General features: G+C 43.6%; 1 protein-coding gene across 2 annotated transcripts in view; it reads left to right on the top strand.

Annotated features, from left to right (window-relative positions):
* The window catches only part of meis1b (Meis homeobox 1 b), a 78,768-nt gene that overhangs the window by 38,037 nt on the left and 15,513 nt on the right, over positions 1–25,218 (top strand). For both annotated transcript variants that reach the window (XM_061745953.1, XM_061745952.1), the window contains exon 9: positions 16,967–17,043. In XM_061745953.1, the coding sequence (XP_061601937.1) occupies positions 16,967–17,043 (77 nt within the window). The remainder of the gene's footprint in view (positions 1–16,966; positions 17,044–25,218) is intronic.

Here is a 25,218-nt window from a genome sequence, read left to right as displayed (position 1 = left end):
GAAATGTTTTCTGACAGCACAAGATACCAATGTGACTGTTCAAATTGAGCCAATAGTAAGCTTATTATGGTCTTAAAAGTTCATTACTTATTTATTTAAACTAGAATCAATCCAACAATCTTACTCAAAACTGTAACATCCAAAGGCTCAAGAAGTTCAATTCACATTGAACCTCTTTTTTCTGATGTGGCGTTTTGCACAAGTGGCTGCAGTGGGGAGTCAAGTGAAGTGCTTCAGCTGGAAGTTGGTGCAGTTTGCTGATTTGAAGGGAAGATGTCCCCTAAATTAAATTGTGTCTAATTCTGCTTTCTGCTTTTCTTGTTTTATTTTCATTGCCTCTTATAAGCTTCCTACACCCTGTTAAAATCATCAAATATCAATAGCATAAACTTTGTGTATTTTCTATAAAAAGTTTTACTCACATTAACAGCATCTTAGATGAAGTTCAACATTTTTGGTCAAGCAATTTAAAAAGAGAGTTCGAAATACTGTAGTTATTTACTTGTATTCATTTCTGCTTGATTTATTAAAATTTCCTCTCTGAGCCGTCCTCCAGAAATATGTTTCAAAACTACTTCTCCAAGCCCTGCGTCACTCATATTCTGCCTGCGTCAGGGGTTTGTGGGGAACATGATACAGCTCGGCTCAGTGGGTGTTGGTTTGCATTGCACAAGCCAACAGGGAGGAAGCCGAGGAAAGTAATTTATTTGTTGGATTATAGATATTGCATGGGCTCAACTTTTAATTTATTTATTTGTAGCCAGACTTTGATGTCAGATGGCATGCAATGTGCAGTATCTTCCTTAGTTGATGACAGTTAGCCACACAGTGCAGGAACTCTTCCCGTCGTATTTACTGAGGTGTGGAATGTAAGCAAAACTATATATTTTGTATTTGTACACATTACGTACCCTCATGCCTCTCATTAGACTTGCACTTTACATCTTTTTTTTTCTGTTTCTCCAAACCTCTTTTCATGCATCTTTCGTATATATCGCCACCTCCTCATGACCCTGCTCTAAGCCATCATCACACATATATGATAGCCTTTCGGCTAACTTTCTGACCTCAACCCACACACCCCTTAAACCTGCAGAGCCAAAGAGGAAAGGTGTTTGAAACAGGCACACATCCTCTCTGAGGAAAGGCAGCTCAGCACACACGGCAACGCACCTCCTGAGTCATAATACACCATGAGTAGGGCTTATAGAGGGCTTTTTCACTGAAAGATTTCAAACAGTTAGAAGGATATAAGTGTGCGTCTAGGGAGCAGGGGTTGAGGAGGAGAAGGCGAAGCCGTGCAGAGGGGGGATAAGAGTGATCCACAAACATTTCCCTGCTCTTGCAAAAGACAAAGAGGAATCATGCACGAGCAGGCAGACAATGACACGTATGAGTAAACTCATTTATGACACAAAACAGTCAAAGAAAACAACCAAAAAATTGATGCCAAACATCTTTGGTGATACGAAATACCACTAGTGTTCCATAGATGCCTTGCTGTGGTCTTATTTGTTTACTTGCTATTGCTTGTTTGATTGTTTGCTTTTTTGGTATGTAGGACAGGCATTAATATAAGCACTATGCTTCTGCCTGTGCCTTTTCAGTCACTATTTTGTCGATAATGTTTGTGTTGAGAATGCTTGTAGTGGGATGTGACTGAATAAAGAATTTCAAACAAAAAAAAACGAACAAACTTGAAAGATTGTACGGTGCTGTCTTTAACGCAGTCATATGTCGATGTTAATGAACACAACTTGTAGCATCTTTCATGCAAAAACCCTTACAGTATCTGCTTCATGGTTAGTATGCCACGCTGTCTCTGCCGGTACTAACAGAAGCGCAGACAGCTGATCCAGGCTCATCCTCATGGATTCATCAGCTGCTCTGCCTTTGTTTCTCAGAGGGATGTGGGATGTGAGTCTGCCCTCTTAAAGATAGACACAATGCCAATTAGGAACACAGGGATTCATGCATGCACACCCACACACACACATAAACACATCATTTCCATGATCATCTTCACCACACAGACCTGCATAACAGAGCCAGGGCTTATTGTTTCTCAAGTTTAAGGAATATGAAATTAATTTTACACTGATGCATGAGCAGAATGGAGAGAGGCTGAGGAGAAATAGATTAGAAATAAAGCGGATGTTTGTACACTTAACCAAGCAGAGGGGGAAGGTGGGAAGTAAACTGGGGCTATTCAGTGAGTTGCACCACCAGGGTAAGTGATATGTTGTATTTATCTAGCTGTTATTTTAGTGTTATGTTGCAGAGGTTTTACCCATCAACGCTGCTAATTTTCCATCCTTTCTTCTAAATGTAAGCAGTGTAGAGAAAAGCATGCCGTTCACTAGCCTGTAGGTTTCATCGTGCGTGCAGTGGAAGCTGTTGACGGTCACAAAAAAAGCAACGTTGCTTGTAACGGACGGAGCAGTGGCACTCAATTTCTCCAACACACCCAACCAATGATCTCATGTGTTGTTGACAACGTTTGTGAGACAAGTTCCTCACAAGAATTTGACTGGCTGGACGTGGAGCGACCACAAACCATTAGTGTTTACCTCCTGTCACTGATGGCTGGAGCATGTGACCCGCTGCCAGCTCGACATGCAGCTGTAAACTTGGAGGAGAACCAAAACAAAGGCGAGGGGAGGGCTTTTCCATTTGGGCCTTTGAGGTCTGTTTTCATTTGACCTCCTCCGTTAAAGTTGTTGGTTTTACTAACTGAATAATAAAAGATTTGATAGGAGAAACGTGCTTTTCTCTGTTTTTCTACATGTTTTTTTTAATTAACCAACATGTAGAATATACTAATGTGATAAACATAACTAAAAGAAAAGATGACTGTATATCTGATACCAGCCAAAGAAACTGCTGTTTTATCTCAGATTCCACAATGTCTTATCATTTGCATTTGCAATCCACCAACCCCTCCACACAAATGGTATTTTCTTGTTTAATTTAACAAGAAATGAGTAGTAAATGAAAGCTCAGGCCTCATATTCCCAACGCGCCCCATGCTCTGCTCTCCACTCCCCTATGAAAAGGCAATTTGTGAAATTATGTGATAGAGTAATTAGATGGAATTCACCCCTGCCTCCCTGCTACATACACCACCCGTATTCCCATTTAGGCTGCTGCCTTGCTAGACTGGTGTAGATGTGTGTGTGTGGAAGGGAAGGGCAGTGGGTTTGGCATTTGAAGTGTTAGCACTGGTATATTCACAGCCTGGGACACACACTCCCATGCACATTATCACTAACACGCTCTCATTCTGGCTCTCTTCCCCTCCTATTTGTACACAGATGCAGTGTAACGAGGGGCAGCCGTGATCGCAGCTCATAAAAGAAGCCAACCCGCAAACCCTCAATGAGCTGCTTTCCCCCACTGCCTCCTCCTTTCTTCCCTTAAAATGTGTAAAATGCAGAGAGAGAGTGAGAGGGAGAGCATAAAAAAATCCAACTGGAAGGCATAATCCTCTCTTAATGCAATTATAGTATAATTTAGCCGCTTGCGTACGCATATGTAGCTGAACTAGGGGATCGCTGTTCCCCCCTTGGACTTTTTTTTTTTTTTCTTCCCCCCTCAACACAGCAGTGTGAAGTGGGGTTTGAGCAGAAACAGGTGTGAAAAGTGATATAATTCATTTCTGCACTGGCAGATGAGGCCAGGAGACTTGCTGTGGTGGGCCCTGGGTGGTGAAGGAATTGAGGCCCAGGATGGATGAATGCATGGATGCATGGATGCATGGATGCATATATGGACGGGACAAGATATAAGACCTATTCTTGTTTGCGGTGATCAGAACACAGGGAAAGAGGGACGAGCGCTTGTATTTTCTCCTTCGTAACCAACATGAAAAGTCTGCAGACCCTTACTGCAAACCAGAAACTCAAATCCTTTCCTGAATAATAGAAGGGAGGGCAAAAAACTTTTGAGGTCAGAGTTCAAAATTGCCTCAGACACCATTTTTCTTCCGCTGTTTATTGCTGGAGCCTGGATATGTCAGCACCCTGGTCACCCATGGAAACCTTGGCCCACCGAGGCGACCCGTTCCTGTAGGAGTGTTACCCCTCTGGTTCTGTCTTCCGTCTTGGATCAGAAGGTTACTTCTGGTCACTTTCATCTTTAGTACTTGGCTGTTTGTTAAAAGCACAATGCTTGAACTGAATCCAGAGCGCAGGGACATCACAAATATTTTTCCCATTTTTATGACACGGTTGTCCTGTGATTGTTGTTAGAGTTGTTTGTCTTATCCATCCGCTGCACAAATTAAGTTTCTCATGAAAAATGATTGCAATTGACCGTCCAAGCCAGCAGGACGCCTTGTGAATCGCTTTGAACCAGACAGCATGAAGCAAACTTTAAAGGAGGACCTCAGCTGACTATTTATGTGTTTTCTTTCATTTATTCATAAACGACAATAAAGGCATGATATCTGTCTTGATACTGTAAAGTAATATGTGTACTGGTGTCTCAGATTAGGACTTAATTCAATCTAAGTGGCAGTCAGAATCTTTGGCGCCAGCGCATGGAGATTTCAAAGGGGTCCTAAGAGACGACAGACAGACGGACAGATCTGCCAAAGGCCTGGCATGACACTGTGACGAGACGGAGCAGCAGGAGAAAACAAGAGAACAACTTAGAATTATTCTCAGCATTTATATTCGGTTGCAGTTACTTTATCTCTGGGAATGGAATTGGCTCTGGGGTGTGTTTGTGTGCATCTGTCTTTGAGGGCCAGCGTTTGTGTAAATGTGTGTGTGTGTGTGTGTGATTGCTTTAGTATGTGAGCGTGTGAGAAAAAGTGTGTGTGCATGTTTGTACGAGGGCATTTGGAAGCAATGACTTGTCCGTACCAATCACAGGAGAGGTTAGTGTCAAAGAGGCGGCAGCTGAGTCAACCTGCCCATCCCCACTACACACACACACACACACACACACACACACACACACACACACACACACACACACACACACACACACACACACACACACACACACACACACACACACACACACACACACACACACACACACACACACACACTGTGCCCCAGCCCCCACATTACCCCACACCTTGTAATGAAAACATCATCAATTATCCCTCTTGACAGGCCCCAGGGACCAAAGGCAGACAGCTCTGTTTGGGGGCTTCTCTTTGTGGACTGACCCTCGCAGACGAACAGACCTGCATCCCACACACTTTGCAACCGTTTCACGAACAAACACACAAGTTACTTCAAGTCTCAGTATCAAAAATCTGATGCACTGATGACCCTTTCCCGGTCAACTGGATAGATAATGGCCCTTGGGTGCTGGAGATAATGCAGTCCATGCTGACGGAGGTGTGAGTGTGTAAATGTATGTGGGGTACTAAGGCTGTGGGGGAAGGGAGGGGGTGATGGAATGGCTGGGGCAGAAAGGGGGCATCAGACCTGACACAGACCCCTGAAAGGCCATCTGTGTTGTGATTGATGGATGGACTGATGGATGGTTGAGTAGATGAGCAGATGGATGGACAGTAGATGATGGAGCGACTCACACACGGTTCATGCTGGCAGCTCAGAAGATCCATGCTGGCTCTCAAACATCTTGACATTATACACCTCAGATGGATTCTTTATTTCTTTATTTGAAACCAGTGTACTTTCACATGTTTGCGTTTCCAGTGGGTTCCAGTTTACCAGTAATCTGATTCTGGGAAAATATAAGCTGCTTTGAAATTTTGAAAATAATTTTTGCGTGTGTGTCAAACTCAAATGGATTCACTAATATTAGTCCTGTTTTAATTTTAATTTGCAGAATTTTGTGTCAATAACAGAAATAAAAAGGGAAAATGCCGCTCCTGTTTGGTACATTAACCACAAGAGACAAAGGGGGAAAAGCCCCATCAGGCACCTTAACACCAGTGTGCTCTCCATTTCCAAATTTATTGTCATATGAGGATACAGGATAATATGTTTCCATTATTCTTCTTCTCCCAGCAGGCTAAGAAATATGATACGACTTTATATAGATGCGAGTCTAAGTCTTTTATAAGGTCTCTTTACATTTCTGACAACGCTTAGGTTCACCCTTTTATCCCACATTCTCCTCTCTACTTCTTGTATCATTTTACCCTACAGTTTAAAAGCCCTCCAGGGCAGTTAACTTTTAATTCATGTCACCTTTGAACTTTTTCAAAACGTCTGCCACAGATCGAGACCCAGAGCGAGCGCATGAGTGTGTGCGTTGATCTGGCTCCAGTCAAGGGGCGGGCCAGCGTGTTTCCTTGAGAACGTGAGAACTTTACAGACCCTCAAGGTCGGTCAGTAGCACTGGAGGAGATCAAGGGATCTAATGCCTCTCAAGACTACACACACACACACGCACACACACATGCAGACACACAACCTTTTGTAAAAAAAGTCTACTTTTTGGGGGGGTTTTTGCATTGAAATCCTTGTTTTCATCTACTTTGTCCTTTAGAGACAACAAGCTGAGGGAAAATGTTCTTTTACTATTTAAACCGTATCATCATCATATCTACCACCTCCCCGTGTCCCCTTTGCCATCCGTCTCTCCTCCCCCACCCCTCCAACTCAAATATAATTTCATAGTTGGGAAACTATGAAACAGTTCAGTGTGTGGTTTCATTGTTGCACGTCAGATTGATTGATGGCTTTATGCTGAAGCTGTGTTTCACACTAGTCCTAGTTTTCATTATCAGCTGCATGTGAGTACTGTGTGTGTGTGCGTGTGTGTTTGTGTGCCCCGAGTGGCTACAGGCCCAGTAACTCAGATATGTGAAACCACTCCTGGTTTGGTACGCACTAATCAGTTTACAATAATCTGCCAAAACCAGAGCTGGGGCTCTTTCTCGGCTTTCAGACGCACACTGAGATGCAAATTCAAGCCTCCACAAGTCACACACACGTATACACTCTTACCAGGGCCCACGGTGATGAGGCCAGGGGTTGGGTGGGGAGCGTTCCCCAACATTGCTGTGGAATTTGTTGGAGACCAAGCGGCAAGTTGACGTACGGTGAAATCAGGGAAAGTGTTGTCATGAGTCTGCAGTTAGCACAATGAAACATTTCTATCTTTAACTCAACAACAGGTTAACTTAGCATTGCTAGCTCCTTGTTTTCATGGTGGGGCGAACACAACCTCACGATTATTTTTTATTGTTTTAAGCCATTCAAATGAATCTTTGGCAGAAAACTTTGTTTACCACCCATCAAGAAACGGGGATTAGCATACCCTCTTGAGTGTGCAGCATGTTTTTTGTTCAAACAGTGATATATTAACTCTACTAAGTGTGAAATCACATTAGCGCTAGCTGTTAGCCATTATCCATTAGGCTGTGTTTGGCGATACAGAGGATTGGTGGATATTTTCTGGCTGGAGTCAGCAGCTCAATACCTTTTACTTACAGCAGCTGTAGCAGCTTGGCCTAGATACACTTGTGTGTGTGTGTGTGTGTGTGTGTGTGTGTGTGTGTGTGTGTGTGTGTGTGTGTGTGTGTGTGTGTGTGTGTGTGTGTGTGTGTGTGTGTGTGTGTGTGTGTGTGTGTGTGTGCGTGCGCGTGCGTGCGTGACTGCATCTATGTGTGATTGCATATGCAGTTGTGGTTCTATTTGTAAGTGTCAGGCTCATGTCTCGTTTGCTAGCAGTGTGTGTGTGTGTGTGCGCGTGTGTGTGTGTGTGTGCGTGTGTGTGCGTGTGTGTGTCTTTGTGTCTCATTCCATGCATGTGCTCGATAGATGCTCTGGCTCTGCCGTTGTGGTAATCAGGTTGCACGTTGGCTGAACTAATTTATCAATTCAGTTCCTTCCACTTGTGTTCTCTTCCATGCGTAAACCCTTTCTCTTTCCCCCTTTTCTCCGTCTCCAATGAAAAAAGAAAAACATACTTCTCTCTGAGAGACTATATGGCTCCCTATCTTTAATGGATGCCTTCTGCCTCTCTGGCTTCTCTCTCCCGCTCCTTCTTTCTTCCAGGTCTCCCTCTCATTTAATTCTATAATGAACAGCTGTGTTGCTTTACATTTTTATGGCCTTGAACTATGATATCACAGCTATATTGGTGCACTTGTGTTGTTTCAAAGGCGCGGTGAAGAGAGCTATGATGTATGGACCAAATCCAGTGACCACCTTATCTTTTCACTTATCCGTTCTTAGGATTGAAGATGTTTGGACAAACGCTGTCAAGCTCCGGATGCATTGTAGGGGAAAGTTGTACGCAAGCTGTGGGCATAGTTTGGTGGTGTGTTTACACTTGATCAGCTGACCCAAGATGCCCTTTGGATAGGGGACAGACTGACTGTGGTCATGTGGACATGTTTGTATGTTCTGTGATGTGTGCTGTATAGCTGAGTGTCCAGTGGACTGAAGGAAATAATGACTAGTGAACCAGGTGGTGAAGGCAGACAGGCATTTGTGGCTGAGCCGTCGGACGGAGCTGAGGGCTGCGAAAAAAGATGCAGCTTGAAATCAACACCTCCTATACTCTCATTTTCTCTCCAATTTTCACTTTCTTGCTCTTCTTTTTCTCCTTTATAACGAGATTGTATAGCACAGAATGTATTTGTGTCCTCCAACATATGTTCCCTCTGATGTACGGTATATTTCACACAGTATATTTGTTAGCGTTCTCCTCTAATTACTCCTTTCACTTCTCAAAGACTCTCCATGGTGTTAGCAATAACAGGAGGAAGTGAACAGAGCTGAGGGTGCTGCTCACTTATTTGTTACGACAGATTAAGTCATTGATTTGTAAAAGCTGTGCACTGATGGAGAAGGTCCTCTGCTGCAGAGGATGAGGAGGCGGCGGCAGATAAACCATAAGGGAGGGAAATGAAGGGAAACATTTGGCTGTGGAAAAAGTAAGGAGACGGAAAACATGACTGCTAATTGTAAAGAAGAGAGTTAAATGGAGGTGAGAGAAAATGTGGGGAGGGAGGGAGGAGGCGGCCCAAAAGACAGTTAAGAAAAATGCTAAAAATAGAGCAGAGGGATGGAGGGGGGTGGAGTTGGGTGAGGCATATGGGGAAATAGAGGGAGCAGGGAGGAAGGAGCGAGGGGCGTAGGTGTGCTTAGAGAAAGACAGAGGAGGGAGATAGAGAGTAAAACCTTCATCTCTCAATAACTCTGACTGCATCATCCTTCTGTCTTCTTAGACTTGCTGCTTCAAAGAGCATAAGGGAGCAATTGTGAAATACCTTTACCTCGTTTCTGCATTCCCCCAACTCCGATTCTTTTCACCCCCCCCTCCCTCCCCCCAGGCTAAACGGTGAGTTTCTAATTAAAACGTTGGGGGCAAAAGGGTAATTATGATAATAGCATAATAATATCGGCAGGGTTATTAGAATGTTCTCTGCACCCCAAATTGCTTCCTCTGAGAGATCAGATTTCAGTGGCATTACATAAAGTCAAATTTCCTTGAAAGTCAAGTGAAATGAAATAGATTCCCTTATGGTCGAGTTGCAATCTGAGAGTCTGATTCCCTCTTGTATGTCATGGACATGAGTCTAAAAAAAGCTTCTTAGTCTCTCACCATAATGACATATCCAACTCCCTCTGCAATTACTTCCAGGGACAATTCTGTCTGAAGGGTTTCTGTGATTAGGATGTCTGTTTGCGCAGTTGTTTTTGCGTTTTGCTTTGAACTCACCTGTCAGAGCTTGTAGCTTCTTCGCAACCCCTCGTAACGACTTACATGGAGGGTAGCTGTGTTTAACAAGAGAACATTTGTTTTTAAGCTCAGAGATCACTGCTAAAATGCTAGCTCCGAGCACTGTACCTCGGAGCTGGCTGGTTCTCTGAGGGGCATCCTTCTGTTTTCTGTCAGCTTTCTGTGGTACCTGACTGGGATGAAGCTTTGTGGATTCTTCTCGGTTCCATTTACACACCCCCTTATTCCCAGGCAGCCCCGAGGCAGCCCACCTCCAGCTGTGGCTGCTGTTCTCTGCACCGCTTGGTGCAAGTACCGATTGCTTTGGAGTGCCTCCCCTTGCTCAAATAGGCGGTAATTACGGGCTTAAAGAGGTTTAGTGGTCCAGCAAACTACATAATCACCCTTTGAATTAGTCCCAGCTCATCAGCCTCAGTCCAAAGAGCAGCACTTACCACTAGCACTAGCTAGCATGCTGCACCCCCGTCCCTTTATTGCACAGAGGGAAGCTCAGCGGCAGGTGTTGTGCAACATCCGGCCCTCTTAATAAATTTAGCCTCCCCTGAGCTGGAATAGGGAGGACTAATGAAGCATGCCTTCACTGTGAGTGAAGGCAACCAGCAAGTACGCACACCTCACATGAAGCAGACAATACGAGATGCTTTGCTTCATTATCAACAGACCTCACCCTTTAAGTTCTGCATTAAACCTTATGGCACTTTGTTAAAACCTGTGACTTGGTCATGTGCATACATGCTGAAAGCTTGAGCGCACGTAGGTAAGAGAACCACCCAACTGAAAGGCTCATGGATCATTGTTCACACCCTGTAGCCCAGCAGCAGTGGCTATGGTGGTGGCTGCTGCTGCTGCTGCTGCACGTTACTCTATGTGCCCTTAGAGACTGCAATGAATGATACTAATCGTCCATTATCATAGTGGAAACGCTGGTAACACAGATCATTGTCTAATCCACTTTGTACTCAAGCTATAATGACATACTTTTCACCCTTTGCCACACCAGCTAACTAGATTTATCTTGTTCCCATAGGCAAGAACTCTGCGAGAGTTCCCTAAATCAACAAAAGCTGTTTTTTAAGAAGGAAAGTGCTCATTAATGAAGGAAAAACCCAAGAACATCTGTTCCCCCCCCCTATTCTTTATCTCAAGAAGAGATGGAGAGATTTGATGACAAAAACAGTTTGAAAAGGGGGTTTGTTCGCAATTTCTGGTGCATATATCGAGGTTTCCCCTTAAAAAGAAGAGCGGTGAATTATTCATGCATGCTTTGAGCTGGTTTACGATAGACCAACACCATAAAAGAGGCTGTTGCTGCCTCTCTCTTTTTTTTTTGTAACAGTCTAAGGGACGTTTATTTTGCAGAGATTTTGCAGAAGGGAGTCTGAAACTCTCATCTTGTAGTTGCTTCGTTTTGAGTCTCTCAAAAGATCTGTTGTTGCACTGTTTTGTTATTTTGCGTCGGAGCAGCCTGAATCAGAGGAAATTAGGTTAGGGGTGCTTTGTTTTGTTTTTTTTTTGTTTTTTTTTGCTGTTGTTGTTTTGTTCACTCCCTTTTTTTCTTTAATCCCCCCTTTCTCCCAGAGCCAGCTTTGTTGCTGGGTCCCTGCTCCCTAATGAAGTCAAAGGGATGTCAGTCGATGCCACCTACACAGAAAGGAATTTGAAATGGCGTTGCTTTCGCAGCGCAGCATGAACACACAAGTATAAAACTTCCACTGAATGAGCAGAAAAATTGGGAAATTGGAGGCTTGTTGTCTGAAATACTACAGGCTTATAGTTTGGAACGCTTGTTTTAAAGTCTGCTCATGCTCAGGGTTCAGGACATTTGCTGTTAGCATAACAATGTGCTTGCCTTTCCCAAATATTTAAGGTAATCTCATACATGTCTGGCGAGAGCAGGCTGCACTTCCAGTAAACACTTTAGTTGCAAGGGTGTGTGTGCATGTATGATGCATCCAAAAGTCCCCCAGATTGGCTGTCAGGCGTTCCTGATGAGCAGCCTGCTTTCCGTTGAGATCTGGCCCGTGAGCAGCGGGAGAAGCAGATCTGGCCATGTCAAAGCCGTTTACCCAAAACTGGAAACACTGTTGGTGTTTCACCTGCTTGGCGTGTAAGGTCCTTGGGGTTTAGGGTATTAGCAGGATTGAGTTTCTTTTGTATGAGCACTCCCAAAAATAACTAAAGGTAGCTTAAATTACTGAAAATGGAGTTGAGATCAAAAAGTGAAGTTGTTTACTGTAAACCATTACGTTTTCTTGCATCTTTGTGCCTTGTGGCGAACCCCAACCATCTGCTGGTAAAGTCAGCCAAGTCAAAATACCACTGACCCATGTCTTTCATCCACAGATTGTGCAGTTTCATGGCCTCTTTTTGAGGGACATCACATGGCTGCAACAACATATGATTTTCCTTTCTCGTATTCCCCCCTCCACCCTGTTTCATGGTCGCAGTTTTATAAAGCTAATGTGGCGTGTCAAGCCTTTTTAATGGGATGCACGGAGGCTTGGGAAGCACAGCTTTAAATAGAAATATCTCACTCCACCATCGTGGAATGAGCCACCAAAATGCTATCGGAGCGAGGAAGTCCCCTTCCACCTTCGAGAATATCTCCTGCGGCTCATCTCTTCTGAGAACACCTCATATCCCAAAACCTCTCACACCCTAACACACACAGCCAGCGCTGGCTTTTCCCTTCGCTACCCGTTCTGCTTTAATTCTATCACAGCTTCACCTTGGTTTATGGCAACAAAGCGTGGCAATGTCACAATAAAAGCTGAAGAAGGCTAAAATTACTATTCTCTCTGGGCTCCAGAAAAGTTGCTAAAATCATGCCCTTTATGTTTTGCATTTCATGAATCTGTCAGGCATTTTAAAAAACCGTGAAAGTAATATTCCTCAGCTTTTATTGTGACACTAGTCCAATTCGGACGTTTCAAGAAACACACGTCTTCTTGTGACTCTGGGATATGTGGCCTGTCATTATTACATTATTACTTCACGTAAACTGTTGTTTCTCACCTGCCAATTGTTCAGGCTCATGTTGTCATAAGTAATCTTGACAATTGAACTTAATGACTAAGGGCTGATTGCACAACAGCAGTATTAGTGGCCTAACTGGATACACCTGAAATCCTTCCTAACATTACGCAGCGCTCACTAATTATTCCGCACGTCCGTCACGGTTATTCACAAACCCAACCAGAAAAATATCTTCCATGTTTGTCAGCTAAAGTGAAATTGAAATAGAAAACAGGACAGTTTTTGCTGACAAGGCAAGACTAGGTGCGAGATAAAAGACCTTTTTGAAATGATCCTTTTTGTGAAGGTGCAAACTTATTTCATGTTTGTTTTTTTTTCACCCTAGTTCTTCCTACCGAGACTCATCCTTTGTTTTTTTATCTTAAAGAATTGTTTCTCCGGCAGATGAGATTAAGCGTTTGTTTGGACAACCTTTCCTGTTCAGTCTGCGTTGAGATAGACTGGAACAAAGCAACAAGCATTCAGTCGCCCCTGACTTTGTCTTGAATTGCAGCGGTGCCGCTATACTGGGACTCTCCGGTCAGAAAACGTCCAAAAACTTTTGAAACGACAATTTAGATATCCATTTTTCCTGTCGCTCCCCGGACTCCTTGTTTCCTCTTCCTCTGTCCCCGTCTTCTGTCTCTTCGTCTCTTGTTCTTGTCTGTGGAGGTCCGAGAGGAAGGTGGTCAGACAGGGAGGGGATGCTACTGAAGCTCCGTGACACACGAGCACACAAACCTCACGCGCTCTCACACAACACTGTACGACCATGGACAGCTGGACTCGTATGTGAGCCCGGCATCTCCAACGAGAACAAGCACATCGACAAACAAAAGTATCATGGAGTGTAATCGACCCATAAAACACACACACACACACTCGGATTGATAAGACGCACACAAGAGAGAAGCAGAAACACACACTCCCCTCCTGGCACCCACATGCTCAGAGCCCTGCAGAGAGCAGCAAGCAGGGTGGAAATTCTCATGAAAGGAGTTGTATATTTGGAGAAGACATATCATTAAGATAGGCTCGGGGAAGAGGGAAGGGAGGGAAGGATGTGCAGAAACTTTCCATCTGCTCCTTTAAAGAACATGTTATTGCTTTACTCACTGAAGGCCTTTTCTTTCCCTCTCTCTCAACCCGCTGAACCACGGCCAAAAGCCGTTAAAGACACCAGAATCACTCACACACAATATTAAAACCGGGCAACTTGTTGCTGAGCGAGAAACTGGATCTCAATGTTTTGACAGATAGCAGCTAATTTGGAGGTTTAGAAAAAAGAGGAGGACGAAAACAGTTTTTATGTACTAGCTACAAGGCCAGCTGCTCTTAGTCTCTCATAGTCTCTTACACTCATAGTCTTCCAAAGTTTTCATTATTATTAGGTTTTTGATGAATAGAGAAGCTTGTGACCTTTATTTGCTCCAGGTTTAATTAGCATCACAACAAAGTCAGCCCAGAAAATTGTACTTTAAAGAACAAAAAGTGACAATATTCTTTATTCTTCATATCATTACTTTTTTTTTTACTCTATATTCATATTGTAAGTACAACAACTTTGAGCCTAGGCTTTTTACTGCCCTTGACATCAACCAGAGTCACACTCATGCAACCGAGTACTTTATGTCCTGCATGAGATGGAGATGGACTGTGTGTGACTAGTCTTGCAGCTCTGCCGTTGTGTCAAAGGGTGTGTGTGTGAATGCCTGGGAGCTAGAGAGAGGAGAGCATTGAAACAGGATGTATTTGTGCTTTATTGTGGCCTCTAGCATGGCTGGAGCCCCCCAAAATCACGAGGAAGACACTCCTGCTTCCACAGATCTGTGATACATAGAATGGACTCATTGATCTTTCCGTACTCATGCTGATTTCTTTCTTGAGAAGGGGAGAGCTCAAAGACAAGTTCTCCCCACGTGATTAGCTGAAATTAACATGTCAGCAGATAATTTATGTGTGAGAAGGGGATGTGGAGACTGTAGTCCTACACTGTAATAGAAAGCGATCCTCACCCAAATTTGATGGCTCTTTCCTTTGTCCACGCTCTCTCATGAGGTAAACTTGTTATTTTCTTATGTTACCCTGCTGACAGGCGGAGTGATATGAACACACTGTCTCATGCATCAGTGCATCAGATGACAAAGACCCGAAAAGAATAATATTTTCTCACTTCCAGCACAAGCGGGAAAGCAGCGGCCCCGATTTTCTGCAGCTATTTTCAATCTAGTTATCTGATCAAGTCCACATTATAGAAAACAAAGTTGTTCACACACTTGCACGGTGCGGCACGTGGACGGACGGTTCACGTACATGCATACGCACACATGCACAGCCCAGTAAAAGCACGGCTGTTGAGGAGAAACGGACACAAATTTGGCCAGAGGCGACAATGCAATTATAACTTAGCGCATGAAATTAGCCTCCTTGTGTTCCTATTCCCTGCAACTAATCACATGTGCAAGGGAATGCTGGGAAAAAAAATCAGTCTCCTCTCACGCTCTCTCGGCTGGGTCGTCCCAGCATTAAACACAATCCTGTTCATTATGTGCTGAAAAAACCGTAATGAAAAAAATGAAAATGCTGGCGCCGCACTGATTTCTCTTGTCTGATTAACTATCAGCAGTGTACCGTCTTCTTACACGTACATGTGAGACGGCGCTCGCTGGTCACCAGAGTGTCAGCTATAACTAATAAAAATGGGGGCTTTTAGCAACCTCCAGCGTAGTTTCCCAAGAAAGCAAAAATAATCTAAAACATGTACTTATACCAACATTTATCAGCTTCATTGATACTGAAATTACATCCCTTTGGTTATTATTGTCCTGAACATCTTTCTAATGTAAATATATACACAGATTTGAATGATGAATATGTTTCTATTTAGTGCTATCACTTCACAAATCTATTCACCCCTTTGCTCTCCTTCTTCCTCCCTCCTCTTCCCCTCTTTTATGGCCTGTCTATAATTTGTCCAGCACAGTTCGTGTCTTGTCTCAGTCATGAACAGCTCATTGTCCTATATGAACAAGGCGCCGTGCAACTGTGGTACTACCCACTCTAATATAAATCAACACACTTGCCAACTTCACATTCATCCGATTTATTCATTCTATATATTTAAACAGGTGGCTCAGCGTTAACTGTTCTCAGCTGGTTATTGGGGGGGGGGGGGGTTGCGGTTTGGGACTGGACTTGAAGTCAGTTGAGTTTTTTTTTTTTTTTTTTTCTCCAACAAGCGACCTCTTGTTTGTCACGGCTCCTGCATCTATGAATGCTAGAATATAGAAAAACCTAAAGTTGAAATTACGTAAAGTCAGTTATCTTTTAGTGTCTTTGCAATAATGATGAAAGAAAGCCTCTAAAATCAAGTGATGCAGCTTTATTTAGGACGCTGAGTAGCTAAATCAAGATGAAGTTAACTCATCTCTGTGTGAAAACATATGTCTACATTGTGGAGTTTTGATAGCGTTTGATCCTCCTGCCGGGGGACGGTTTGATATCTCAAGTTTAAAGACTAAATGACTGGATTAAATCGTTCACTCAAGTGTCACTTTTTGGGGAAATCCCGGTTCCTATATTAAGCTGGAGCTCAAAAGGATGAAAGGATGCAGTTAAATTTTGGCATTGAGACTGCAGCGATGACTCCAATGAAGAAAAGCCAAAATGAACAGAGTCGTATCAGTGTACCAACCTCAGTCTGGATAAAAGAAACCAGCAGGAGAAAAAGACAAGAGATTTTTCATCCGCTTGTCTGTATTCCATCGGGTTAATGCTACATATTCCCCACTCACTGATTACATATGCAGTGGGGTGAAAGGGGGGCCGTCGACCCGAATATATTTGTGTAAAAAGCTGCCTAATTACCAGAGCTGCTTCTCCACTTCACTTAACTTTCTAATTGGCTTGCCTTTTTGGCTGCCATTAATTACAAGATTTCATATTCCATTAATGAATGGAGGATGGGGGGGGGGGGGGGTATTAATGTGCATACACTCACACATACTTACAGTATACATCCAGATATACACACTGGCATACTGACACCTACGTGCCAATGGAGCATGAGCACACATCTCATTTTCTACCTCTCATTACGGTGTGCGCTTCTGTGTGTTTGAGAGTGTGTGCGCGTAACCTACGCCCCGCAACATCTTTTTCTCTGCTACGAGGCGCATCAAGCGCTTTCTCCAAAACAAGAAGCTTCATTAAACAATTAGCGGTCAGCCTTTTATCATACGTGTTGTCTTTTTCCTTCTTGCAGCATCCCTACCCGTCAGAAGAACAGAAGAAACAGCTGGCACAAGACACGGGCCTCACCATCCTACAAGTGAACAACTGGTGAGTCTTTTCAGAGTTTACATGCAGTCGATTTCAGGGGTTGGACCCCCCGGGCTATCCCAGTTCTTAATGATTGGAATTAATGCCTCCACTCCACCCCTATTTTCATCTCTCTCCCTCTCTCTCCCGCACACACACGACCAAATCTTCCTCACCTAGATCAATCCATCTGAAAAGATTTGGCCTGGAGTGATTTTCCAAACCAACTGCCTAACTCAGCCCAAACACGACCATCCATGTTAATTAACTACTATCTGGAAACAAAAAATCCAATAAAATCATCCAACATGTACAGCTTATACAAGAATGATTACTTGAAAAGTGGTAGCTTAGAGACTAATTATAGGGTTTCAGTTTGGCTCACTTATTTTGGAGGTTGCGGCTTTTTTTCTAGCGTTGCTGTGATTAGCATTTGTTTTAATCTTTGGGTGAACGTCGCATTTATGCTTTCTTGGCAAAAAGTTGATGCCCCTGCTATTCTAAACAGAGATGGCCGGCCACCCAACGTGTTTACGCTGGGAAAGGGACGGCGTGATCGCCACACCGACACACGTCTGAGCAGGAAAATGAGAAAAAGCAAGACTTTAATTTAACATTTTGATTGATAGCAGCCTTTTTGGTCACTTGAGCCGGAGCTGCTGGTTGTCTTCAGATCATTATTTAGTTGAAAATGATTTTATTGGGTGAGTACTTGGCCTTTTTTCATAATGCATTTAGTATTTGAAGTTATCCTTGTTAACAAGGAGACTCGCTTAGAAGTGTACAGCCTGATTGCTAACCTGCCTTTGCAAATTACTGCTCTGTAAGTGCCAACTAGGCAGTTAATTGGGCACTAGTGTGACGGGCTGGGGCCATAAAATAAGGCTGCTAACTATCCATTTTAACCTTAGGTAACACTGTAAAAGCTAGAAAGGGGCCCTATGTCCTTGTGCGGCTAGTCTTACCACAGAGATGGCTATCAGCACATGCTTAGTGTTATTAGCCATGTCTAATTAAAGGGGCTGAAGTACGAGTAAGTGAGGCGAAGCCCAGGCGGAGGGTGTTTGATCTGCGCGGCCCTTAAAATAATTCTTGGAAGTATCGGTGAGTTGCAAAGGTATGAGCAGGAAAGTGTGCCGAAAAGGCAAAAAGCTGCAGAAGACGGAGGGAATCGCTAAAGAGCCGAGACCAAGTCAAAAATAGATGAGGAACGAGAGCGAGAGAAGAAGATGCGAACAGAGGGGAAAAGAGCGAGAGATGAGACACGATAACGCCCCATTACCGGCAGCCTAATGATGTTAACATTATTCTCAGCCATTGTTCAATCGGAGACCTCAGAGATGGACAGACGTTAGATTAGGGTGTGATGTATCAGTCTGTGGAGACCTGATATTACACCAGGCATAAAACCAAACACACACACACACACACTCACACAGACACACACTGACTCCTGACCAGAGGGAATCCTGTAGAGGTTATCAAATCACGTGACCTCCTCTCAAATCCATGGAGGGGGATCAATTCTTACTGCTGTGATAAAGCCGAACTGTGTGTGCCCTTGCGTGTGTGCGTTTATGTGTGTGTGTGTGTGTGTGTGTGTGTGTGTGTGTGTGTGTGTGTGTGTGTGTGTGTGTGTGTGTGTGTGTGTGTGTGTGTGTGTGTGTGTGTGTGTGTGTGTGTGTGTGTGTGTGTGTGTGAGATAGGGAGAGGGAGTCAGACAGACAGTCACATGAACTGTAGCCTGGTCACTTAAGGCTGACTGTGTGCTCTCTCTCTGTTTGCTATTTTTATTGGTGGGGGTATAGCAACAAACCCTGAAGGTGTGCATGTGTGTGTTTGCGTAAGACCACCGCACACAATGTGTTAATCGTAGGTGGCTAATCTTGGTTTGTGGAAGATGTATGTGTGTCGATGTGTGTGTGTGTGTCTGTGTGAGGGTGAGAGAGAGGAACCGGGGGTGGTTAATCTAAGGGGTATTAGATGTTAAACCCTGCATGCTGGGATCCCGCTGCCCCCTCACATTTCCTTGTATACAAGTGTGTGTGTGTGTGTGTGTGTGTGTGTGTGTGTGTGTGTGTGTGTGTGCGTGCGTGCTTGTGTGTGTGTGCGCATGTGCACACTTGTCCACAGGCACATTTCCATGCATGGTTCAGTTGTCTGAGGAAGCAAGCTATACATTGTAGCATGCAAGAGTGATCGAGAAGGAGAACAGGAAGGGAAAATGAGGTGACAGTTAAAGAAAAGGAGAATGATGAGAAGTAGAAGAACAGAAGTTGAGTAAAAATTGGCAAAAAATGAAAAGATGATGGAGAAAAATATGAAACAAAATCTGAGAGAGAGCCGGAGGAAGACAGAGTGAGGTTATGTTAGGGGAACTGCCATTTCACAGGCGTGTTGTTGTGCTGGATGGGAAGCCCCGTCATTGGGTGTCTCCATAGCAACCCCCAGTGATGTTACCTCCTGACCCACTGATTTGGTGGAGTCAATTTCCCGAGATGTGATTCTGTTTGTCAGTGGCTATTGAAAACACACTTACTCACAAATAGACAGACGTGCGTGCCGCCGAAATTCACACACCAGAACGCAAATACTGTACACACACGTTTCCTCGTGCATTTGCTTGCAAAAGAATGAGGTTTGCATGTGTGAGATCAGACCGGACAGGACCCCAGAGAATATAAAATACTCCGAGGGAGTGTGTTTCATAGTCACTCGGGGCCCACTGGTGTTGAATCATGTCAAACTGCTGCAGAGGAACTTTGGGTCGGGTATGTATGTCATCACAACAGCTGAGGACTTCAGGACCAATTAATTTTGTGCATTTTCAACTTACAGAATGCAGTGGAGAAACACACACACACACGATATCCTTATCATGCGTTTCACCATACATATAAATATCCCATACTATCTGCTACTTATCCATACTCGCTCTCTTTCTCTTGCTCTCATGCACCACGGATGTGTTAACACACATGTCTGCGTGCATTATTGATGAGAGAGCACGTGGTGGGGCTCAGCAGATTAAATAAAAATGCTAAAGGCCGGCGAGGGGCTCAGATCACTCATGAATTATTGGCAGAAATACGCTGCACCAGGGAATCTCAGTTTGAATGGAGAAAGTATATCTGTGTGAGCAGGGAAGTGGGTGGGGGGGGGTACGTTCATAGTTGCACACTAAAATCATATATGGAGAACATGAACATGAGCTAAATGCAATTAACTATGTATATGTATATATATATATATATATATATATATATATATATACATATATATATATATATATATATATATATATACATATATATATATATATATATATATACATATATATATATATATATATATATATATATATATATATATATATATATATATATATATATATATATATATATATATATATATATATATATACATACATACACATACAGTATACATTATACATTACAGGACATATTGATTCACAATGGGAAAAAAAAATATTTTCTATTATTATAAGATATATACCATAATTTTATGTCTTTTGGTTCTTTTTTCCCTCAAAGGTCATTGAAATGAAAGGTTTTCCACATATAGTCTGAAGTCCCTGCTGAAGTGGTGCGGTGAAAGTCCATAAAACCTGGAAAGATTCATTTACATTGCAGTTATAGTGCCGTACTTACCTACTTACTTTTATTTCCTCAAAAGGAACTCTTTTTTTTGCCATTCCGTTGTTCCTTTATGTAGAAATACTTGGGGATCAGAAGTGCATCTGTCTGGGCAAGTAAGAGCTGGATTAGATTGTCCAAGCTGTTTAAACACCAGGGACATTATCTGCTTTTTACATAAGTAGACTCAAACACGTCTGTATAAGTGCTTGAAATACAATAATGATCTGTTGGAGACCGATTCAGCCGTCACTGTAAACCAATCTCGCATGGATTCGTATTCATTGGAAGGTAAAATATGTATTTCATCTGGATATATATGTATAAACGTGGGATCTGAGACAATATAGCCCGGCTTTAACTGAAATAATTTAACCAGGCTTTGGCAGGCAAGAAAACAAGACAATACTCAGCTGTTTTAGTACTGCATGGAAACTTTCACTAATGCCGGAGTACACAAAATCATTATTGACCTATCAATACGGGATGTATCGGCAGCAGTGCATCAGACTATTCTTGAACAACACAAGCTTTTTACCAGCTCACAAAATTATACCGCCCTGACTAGAGGCAGCGGCTGAAAGCTCATCGGGCAACTTATAAAACGTCTCTCCCTGGATGCAGTCAGTATCTCTCTGCTAAGTTCTCCTAACGCTCCGGTGATGTAAAAATCAATGGCGAGGTCATCAGGTTTCCCTTGTTGGCGGCCCCTCCCCTTCCTGCCTGCAATTTAATAATACCCCTTTAAAGGCAGTGTTTAAGCCCCGCTGAGCAATTGTTTTGTCAATAAGACCTCCTTTTACGAACGTCTTAAAAGCCCGGACAGAGAGGGAGAGTTCGGGGAGAGAAAGAGTGGGGAGTATTTAAAAGGGCAGAGTAGACGGACGTTTAGACTACTTAGGAATGAGCGGTGTGGCACATGTGTATATGCCGCTTATCGGGTTTCTGAAAGCATAAGCTGAGAAAAGGAGAGGAGGAGGTGAAGGAATGGGAGGGAAGTGGTGAGAAGGGAGAGGGATAAAGAAACGGGAACATGGAAGATGTTTATTTTATTTTATTTTTAGCTATGCGTTCCCATCGTGTTTAGACTTTGGTAAATTCGTACATGCAGGGTTCATGCCATTACATCCTAGGTTGTGTTTCTGTGGATCTGGTTTCTTGGAAGTTGTATTAACATTGTCATGTTCTGGCAATGTTGTGAAACAGCTGAAAATGTAAAGCAGGACAAAGGAGGCGCAGCCCCGTGTTTCCGTATAATTGGCAAGCGACATAGAGGCGAACCGTTGAATCATGTTTAACAAGAAAATCAGAACCAGGCAACTTTCCACTAACTGGTTTGGAACAAATAAAGCGGGCTGCACAGGGCCGTCAGGACGTGGAGGTACAGGCCATGTTACGCAAGGTCCAGTGGGGGCTAATTGGAAACAAACTCTGAAAGACGACGAAGCAAATAAAACGCGTTGAGCACACTTGAAAGGGAAAAGAACTCCTCGGGTTTTGTTTTTTCTTTTTGTTTAACTGGAACATTTAAGATTTTCCTTCATGTCACCCGTGAAGGAAAGTTGGAGATGTTTGTTGTCTGGACACCAAACAGCTGATCCTCAAGCAGGTTAAACATCCGCTACTTCAGGAAAACATTCAAAACAGATCAAATCTTTTTTTTCTTTTTCAAAAACCCATCTCAGCTGAGAATTAAAACTCATATCTGCACTCAAAAAAATAATTTGTTGGGTGAACATAAAAAAAATTATGGAAAGTATTTACACCTAATCATAATAGGCTCATATAGCAAGAAATTGTTTTGTTGAGTGACGTAAATATAAATATGCTGGGTCAACATGAGGTATTGGCGTTACTATTACTTAATTACAAAGGGTAAACCCAACATAATAATCATTTGTTGGATGAGTAAGTAATTGTTTTGCTGGTTGTATTCACCTTTTCAGATGTAAATGAACATAAACATTGGTGGAAGTGAAGCAGATTGTGACTGTGTCATATTCAAAGAATACCTGACTCATCCATCCATCATCTGCACCACCTCATTCTGCTCAATGTCACGGGGTTCCGCCGGAGCTTATCGTAGTCATCTCTGAGGGGAAAGTAGGGGATGCAGTTCCTGGTTTTCCCCCATAAATAATCCTTATCAATACACTTTGCCCACCGTAGCTCATTGTGGTTAGTGATTTCACTGGTGATGTAGATGGTCTGATAATGTGTTACCCTGATTGAATCTGTCCCATGTCCATCAAATATTCAAAGTTCAGGGCAGTCCATGTGAAGAATACTGTGCTATCACATCTGACGGGGGTTTTTTGATCAACTAAAAGTTGGACATGATTTGCAAGTGAGTTGAATTGTTCCTAATATGAGAAACAGAAACAGGTAGAGTGAGATGATTTGCATGTTTGAGTGTGTTGACAGGCTGAGAGAGAAAAAGATGCTGGAACTTGTTCATGGAAAGTCCTCTTAAGTTGTGTGTGCGTGTGCATGTGTGTGTGTGTGTGTGTGTGTGCATGTGCATGTGCATGTGTGTGTGTGTGTGTGTGTGCGTGTGCATGCGTGTGTGTGTGCTTGCTTTGAAATTATCAGGCCAAGTTTCAGCTCATGCCCTGAAGCAGGTTTTAAACTCTGTAGCTCTGTCGAGCTGCTTCAGTCTGAAACTCTGTGACATTCCAGCACATACATTTCAGATATGACCTCACCTTTAGATTTCTAAACCAATCCCCCCCCACTCCTGTTTTGAGTGCGTGGCTAACAATAATCCTTTTTTTTTTACAGGAACTTGCAGCTCTGTGCAGACACAACCTGCTCTTTTACTGTATTATGTCAACAGAAATCAGTGTGGTTGTGTGCTTAAACACACAGGTATCCATGTGCAGAGACGCACACTACACCAAATGCCACCCTGTACCCCCCCCCACACTTCTCCCCTCCTCTCTCTGATTCTCTTACATCACAGCACGCTGCCCGAGGCTGAACCTGCATTTCTCTTCATTCGCCCCTCTCTCTGTCTTTTTTATTCCCTCCTCTTTTCTTCCCACTCCTCTCCCTTGCTTTTCAATCTCCTTTTGTAGTGGAGGGTTGGGGTGGGGGGGGTGGGGGGGGCTCTGAAACATGAAAGGCGGTGGAATGTGAACGCCGGGGTCTGTGTAGAGGCACACATGTCCGCTGTCGCACTCTCTGCCATCAGGCGGTTGAGGTTCTCATGCTGATGATTTCTTATGTTGATCAAACAACTGTTGTGAATTGAAATCAGCGGGACACGGGGGCAAGTGTTCTCTGCCAGAATGAAACATGGAGGAGAAAGAGGGCAGCCGTTAACAGTCAGAGGGCTGGCACTGATTTCATCTGGTTAAAATAAGAGATGGTTCCATGTAAATGACTTGTGTCTGTGGGCTCTCACATGGATGTGGCCACCGTCGGCCACAACCCAACCGGCATAAAAGGGCTTCAGATTGTTACGGTTTGATATATTGACTTTTCTCAGGGAGATTTGTCTTTTTAAAGGAGGAGAAAGAATAAAAATCGTGCTAAAAAGTGCTACTCTTTTCTCTTTTACATCTGCTTACGGTAGAGATCTGCTGCCTGAAACTGTTAGTTTCTGGACAGCCGAAGGGATCCCCTGTCGTGAAAGCTGCTGTGTCGCGAGGCGGCGGGGGGAAGTGACACGTGCAGACGCAGGATATGACACAGGCAGTATGTGTGTGTGTGTGTGTGTGTGGAGGGGGGGGGGGGGATTTAGGTCAACCACTCTGGTGACTGCAACTGTCACCGCTGCGAGCCCAGTCAGCAGTACTAGCTCAGCGTGACACCGTTGTTTATCTGCAGTCTAAACAGTTTTTTTTTTCCTCTGCATTCATGTTCATCATGGACATGCAAACCCTGAGCAGCAACATAGGCTTACGCCGGGAGTCTGGACACACGTATCTTGATCCGAGCCAAAAAGGCTAAAGGACACAGGCTCCATCCAGTGTCGTGTTTGTGGACTGGGCAGCACGAGACAGCCATGTTGTCTGAGGGCACCGCCATGGCTTCAAGCCGTCCCCTCCCTCTGGCATTGATGGATGACTGGCCGACCACGTCCACGTCTGGTCCAATGTTTCTAAAGGGAAGCAGGAATAGAGATAAAGAGAATAACAGAGGCAACATGCCGCAGCTACAGGCTCCCTTTAACTCTCTTTATGTTATTAGGGTCTGTGTTTCTCTCTCCTTTTTACTCTTAACGTTGTTTATGTTTTGTTTTGTTGGCAAGTCCCTTTTGGACATCAGCAAAGATTGGAAAGCCAGTGAGTTCATGTATGTTTTTCAAGTGGTCAACATTTCCTCTATATAACTGAGGCACCTGGTTGTCAGGCACACACACACACACGTACACAAAACAAGCTCCTTTCGATGTGTGTGTGTGTGTGTGTTCCTGCCTGGCCTGTTGCTCCACTCTGTAAAACCAGCTTTAGCGGTAGATTCATGGCTCTCTTAATGGACAGTGGGCTCTTAGGTAGTGGAGCAACCGGGACCTTGTGTGTGTGTGTGTGTGTGT

This window comes from Cololabis saira, chromosome 17 (genome assembly GCF_033807715.1).
Source record: "Cololabis saira isolate AMF1-May2022 chromosome 17, fColSai1.1, whole genome shotgun sequence".
In the NCBI taxonomy this organism is placed as follows: Eukaryota; Metazoa; Chordata; class Actinopteri; order Beloniformes; family Belonidae; genus Cololabis; species Cololabis saira.
The sequence above is the reverse complement of the archived record's forward strand: the minus strand, read 5'-3'. Positions and strand labels throughout refer to the sequence as shown.